Below are 6,000 nucleotides of genomic sequence, written 5' to 3'. Positions count from 1 at the left end.
GCAACAACAACCGAGAAAAAGAAGCAGTATATGGCTTTTTATGGATGCACAAACCTAAAAGCAGGATGTAAGTAAATTATCAATTTCAGTTCAAGTCACTTTCCTCTTTAACCATAATATTACAAGAAAACTTACATTGAAATATAAGTCATATTTTAAGTAATGCCCATGCTCACATGTTACCTGTTTCCTGCATTAGTATGGGAAGGGGGTGGGAGTAAGGAGAAAAGAAAAGAATACAGTAAAAAACACATCTGTTTTACTCTAAGCCATTTTGTGTACGGTGAAATTATTTTTTCTTCTCAAGAAAATGTCATTTCTTTTTCTTAACATACATTCCAGACATTTTAACTGGATATTTTCTCAAAACTCACAAAGGAGTTCCCTGAAGTATTTTCACTACAGTAAATAAGCAAACAAAAAAGGGCAAATCTGTATATGCATGTGTTTTTTTTAAAAAATTAAATACATATGTATAAATTCAATATACATACACATATAAAAAGGAAAGGAATCTCTATATATTTAATATATGTATGTTATATGCATGTTAATTTTCCCCAATGAAATATTTTTATTGATGTTTTTTCAAGGAGTTCAGATTATTTGATGCAAATCTAATTAATCTTTAGTACTTCTTCAGGGTAAATAATAAAGCACCATTAGCTCCATTTTTTATGTTAAGGAAAAAGAGAATCAAATATATAATAATAGAACAAGGTTTCTTGGTCACTCAAAAAAGACTCAGCAAACATACAGAGTTCACAAAAAACATGTGATCTAGCCCTTCCATGTGTGTGCATGTATATGCAGTTAGCTCTCTGTGCTCCACATCCTCAGTTTCAACTAACTATGGGTGGAGAATAGCCAGAAAAAAAACTCCAGAGTTCCAAAAGGCAAAACTTGAATTTGCAGCATATTGGCAACTATTTACAAAGCATTTACATTGTATTAGGAATTAGAAATAATCTAAAGATGATTTAAAGTATACAGGAGGGTGTCTGCAGGTCATGCTGTTTTATAAGGAACTTGAGTATCCGTGGATTTGGGGTCCATGAGGGTCATGGAACCAATCAGCTGTGGACACTGTGGGGTGACTGTACAGTCTGACTTTAGTATTCAAAAACATCCACACTGCCAAATGCAAGTTGTTCTAATTATTGACCATTGGAGATAAAACACTTATTTCAATGATACCACTTTTATTTCCTATTATGTTACTGGTGGAATTTTCTTAAGAGCCAGATTTATGTTCTTTATTTCATCAATTTCTCTGAATCAAATTAAAAACAGTTCGAATGACTAGGGAGGAATTCTCTTTGAGCAATAAGCACTCACAGCATTTACAGCTTGCAAAAGTGGTTTGTAATCCAGTAAGATGATGGTTCTGGACAGAAACCAGTGATTGGTTTGGAATCAGAGACAGTGCAATCAGAAAAGATAGCCTAAAGCAAGAATTCTTGCAGAACCTAGGCGAACTCCTCCTAAACTGGGTCATTTCCCACAGTCTGAATCAACAGTTGCTGGCTTCTCCCTTGTGGATTTTACCTGGAAATGTGGCAGTCTAACACTACAGTCCCATTAGAGAGAAGAAAAATCAGAGTCTGTGGTAGATTAATGAAATATACATAGATTCTATAATATTAGTTAAAAGTACATAGATTCTGTACTATAGACACAAATCTCAATTCTTTTCATACCATAAAAGTGGAGGAATTTATCACATAATCTGGACAGTATAATTTATTTCTTAATATTCATTTATTTAGCTGCACGGGATCTTAGTTGTGGCACACAGGCTCTCCTTTGCATCATGCGGGATCTTCTGCTACGGCACGCGGACTCTCTACTTGTGGCCTGTGGGCTCAGCGGTGGCAGCATGTGGGCTCTCTAGTTGTGGCCTGTGGGCTCTGTAGTTGTGGTACACAGGGATCTTAGTTTCCCAGCCAGGGATCAATCCCTGTCCTCTGCATTGCAAGGCGGATTCTTAACCACTGTACCACCAGGGAAGTCCTTGGAGCTTAGTATTCTTAACTGTAAAACTAGGATAACAATTTCTGTTTCATATGATCAGTATACAGATTTGATAGTATAATTCATGTGAATCACTTAATACATAACAGATTCTGAAAATATTTTTCTCCCTGATTTCTTAAAACAAAAAAGTTCTATAAAGTAAGATTTTACCTTATTTTTCTCAGTTTTGCCAACCAGCACACTCTTTGCAAGTGTACCTCAAAGTTATGAGGAATGTGCCCGACTCCAGATTTTTTCACGTGCTCCTGCATCCATTTATTTGATATCAACCTGACTTGTCACTTAAGCTACTTGTCCTTTCTGTCTTAGATCCTTTCAAGACTTTATAAATGGGCTGCATTTTTTTGTGACAAGTTTGACTTTTCAGGTGAAACTCCCGTAAGACTAGTGAGAAAAATGACTCCCTTTGGGGTCAGGGCTCAAATTAATGGGCTTCATTGTAACATTCAGTAAGGAAATAACTGATGAAATTTAAATGTTTAACCTATTTTATATGTTTATTAACATTAGCTTAAGTAAATTTGGTAACAAAATACGTGTAATGGTAGGTACCATAGATTCTCTTTTATCTCCTGATCAATTAAATGAAAATATTCAGGAGTAATAAATTCAATATTGAGAATAATGAGAAAAAAGAATGTATTCAGATATATTTACTAATTCAGAAATAAAATTTAATGATTTTTAATTTTGTTTTTATGAGTACAAACTAGGTTAACAGTTCATATTATTTTTACTAAGGGCACAAAGAAAATATTTGATAAGGTATAGATTTATTACTTTAGTCCAACCCCTACAGTTAGCACAAATACAAAACCATAATAATGTTTACAAGGTAAAAATTGTACAATAGCTCTGTATTCTAAAATATTACCAATAATTCAGTTTGAGAATAAAAATACCAGCTGGTTGATTTTGCTTTTATGATGCATATTAATATTTTGTTCTAGAAGCATGTTACTTAAAAAGAATTCACCATTTTTTCAATATACTTTCATTCTTGGTATGCATTATTCGTTGGAAAATTCATTTAATTGGCAGTAAGGTGGGAATTTAATCCAAAATGAGCAAAGGCCCAATTTGAAGAGTTATGTAGTCAGAAAACATGCAGTGGTAAACTTTCAATTAATAAACTATTACTACTGCTCAGTAAAGATTATTACTGTAGTTGGCATAATCATGAGAACTTATTTTCACTTGATTACAAGCATTTCTTACCATTAGATTGGTTATGGCATGCAAAAAGTCCAATAATTCCACCAAGGGTGTGGCGACCACTTCACCAGCATGGTCAGCCCACTCATTAATGGCTGCCTTGATTAAGCTTCAACACAAACAACACACTGCTGGAAAACCTGTCTTAACAAAGTCTCTACCACGTTCCTCACTAGCTAACCAGACATGGGTCATCATTGCTTGGCTTGACTTCTCCTTCCAGCAGCAGATTCATCACGACCTTTGTCAAATAGCTGCATGTTCCTCTTTTTCCCAGAGGGGGAGTGTTGTAAAAGGAAGTCATGTCATCCTATAAAGGAAAATAGTAAGTGAGTCATCTGAGTTTTTGTTTGTAAAGAGTTGACAGGTAAAATCAGTGTCAGCCGAGAGGGAAAAATAAATTCACAGGAAGATTTCCTTGTGGAAAATATGAGCTTCTTGAGTTTTTCTTTTATTTTCCTGAAGCATCTTCTCAGCATATAAAATGAAGACAGCATTTCAGTATTCTCTTTTTTGCTGATAATTTTTATTTACTTAGGGAACCTTTTTATGGACGAGAATAAAATATTAAACAGACAGCCTGGAAGGAGCTATATCAGGTAGTACACAGCACGAGGGTAGCCTGTTACTCATCCCATCCTCCCAGAATTTAATTTTATAGTCTTCTGGAATCCCTGGCTTCTTCCTGGTAAAACACATTTTAACTGCTAACTACATAAAGGAAATTTATCTCTTCTTAGATATCTTTCTAGTCAGAACTTCTTAGCTGAATTGACTAATAATTGAGTAAAAAGTAACATTAATTCCTCAAATAAATCAGACTTCCTCCTGTTTTGTAATCTGTATATCTGTTTTGTAAGTTAAATTATAAGGGATTTACGGATACTTTGAAGAATTGAGAAAAAAAATTCTACAAAAAGCTATTTTCTCTACTTACTTGTTTTTCAATTTCCTTTAGTCGACTCTCATCTTTTTGAAATTCATGAAATGCTTCTTTCACCAGTTTGTCAAGATCTACTTTGTCTTGAAATTCTAGCTCAGGGTTTCTTTCCAGTACAATGGATACGACCATTAGTAACTAGAAGGGACAGACATGGAAAGCCAATTATATGAATCATAAAAGCGACATAGTCTGCATATGTTTTCATTCTTTGCTCAGATTGATGGATGGTCCTTGTATCCCACAGCCTGTTCTGTACAATGATAGGATCATCTATGGATGGAATCTTCCTACCTATACAAGTTAATAACATGAGTTCTGTTTGGAAACCTCACTTTTTTTTTTTTTTTCATTGTCTGTATCCCTGTAGCTATATGGAAATGTTTTTTTAGTCACTTAAATAAAATTGATAACTTAGAAAAATGACTTTTCTAATCCTGTCACAGTACATAGTACCCTATAGTATCCAAAGTGTCTGAACTGTCTCTAGTCTTTAGACCTTCATGTTTGGTGGCAGGCAAGCCACTGTTTGGTGGACCAAAACAGGGTCCAGTGGTGCAGCGGCTGCCTCAGAGAGCAGATGAGTACAGTGGAGATTCTGGATCTACCCTCACGATCAAATGACTTAAGTCTGCTGCTGCTGCTAAGTCACTTCAGTCGTGTCCGACTCTGTGTGATCCCATAGATGGCAGCCCAACAGGCTCCGCCGTCCCTGGGATTCTCCAGGCAAGAACATTGGAGTGCGTTGCCATTTCCTTCTCCAATGCATGAAAGTGAAAAGTGAAAGTCAAGTTGTTCAGTTGTGTCTGACTCTTAGCGACCCCATGGACTGCAGCCTACCAGGCTCCTCCGTCCATGGGATTTTCCAGGCAAGAGCACTGGAGTGGGGTGCCATCGCCTTCTCCTGACTTAAGTCTAGCATGCCAAAATGAGTATAATTCTCTGACATCACAGTATTTCTCAGGGGACAGTTATATTTTAAACAATATACTTAACTGTGATTCTTTATGACATGAGCACTATTTGGTTTGTATAAGCTATCTTAGTTTAAGACATCATCCTATTGCTTGGTTACCGTATACTTTTATCCTAAGTAGTAATGTTCATTTTATATGACAAACTGTAATATGCAAAATTGTATCTGAGTATACAATGCTTGGTAAAGACTTTCTGATGATGATTATGGTTTCTAGTTTGTACATGAAACAGGATAAAGACATAATTTCCAACTTGGGAATCTTTCTGATATACTTTATTGAAATGTTTCCCAATTAGTACCTGAAAGAACCAAAGGAAACACTAGGAAAAAATCCAGAAGTCACACTGTGGGAGACCTTGGGGCAGAGCTTTAGCCAAAAGAATTTGAAGTTTTGCTCAAGTTCTAAAGGTAAATTTCTTCTGCAAAGAGAATGACCTCATTTTAGGGGCATCTATAGGCATGAGATACCAAAAGGTTAACTGTACAAAGAAGGCAATCACGCTTCTAAAAATCCCATCTTTTCTTCACCCCAGTCTCTGTCTTACTCCCACAAGCTATGAATCTGACTGGCTGATACTCTTACCCAAATTCTGGCCTATCATAGATGAGGCTGAATCTCACTCAGTTGACTGTAGCTCCAGACACGCTGGATTTTAGGAGGTGCCACATCCAGTCCAGCACTCACTGAGAGCTTCGGTATCAACAGGACATATTACCCACCCTCAAGAAACACAGAGTCTGATGGAGACATTCCCAGAGAAACAATGTGAGGATGAGCTATAAATTATATCCATTCAAGGGAGTCTCTATGTATTTGATATAATACTTT

The 6,000-nt window shown here is 36.0% G+C and overlaps 1 protein-coding gene across 9 annotated transcripts in view; it reads right to left on the bottom strand.

Annotated features, from left to right (window-relative positions):
- Positions 1-2,689: 2,689 nt before the first annotated feature.
- PHKB (phosphorylase kinase regulatory subunit beta) overlaps positions 2,690-6,000 on the bottom strand; it is a 227,997-nt gene continuing 224,686 nt past the window's right edge. For all 9 annotated transcript variants that reach the window (XR_015145436.1, XR_015145437.1, XR_015145433.1 and 6 more), the window contains 2 exons: positions 4,190-4,330; positions 2,690-3,562 (listed from right to left, as the gene is read on the bottom strand). Coding sequence is in view for 4 of the 9 variants with exons in the window: in XM_086350564.1 (XP_086206690.1) it covers positions 3,425-3,562; positions 4,190-4,330 (279 nt within the window). In the remaining 5 variants the exon portion in view is untranslated. The remainder of the gene's footprint in view (positions 3,563-4,189; positions 4,331-6,000) is intronic.

This window comes from Bos grunniens, chromosome 18 (genome assembly GCF_055505025.1).
Source record: "Bos grunniens cultivar Pamir isolate PY7600 chromosome 18, Bosgru_T2T1.0, whole genome shotgun sequence".
Taxonomy (NCBI): Eukaryota; Metazoa; Chordata; class Mammalia; order Artiodactyla; family Bovidae; genus Bos; species Bos grunniens.
The sequence above is the reverse complement of the archived record's forward strand: the minus strand, read 5'-3'. Positions and strand labels throughout refer to the sequence as shown.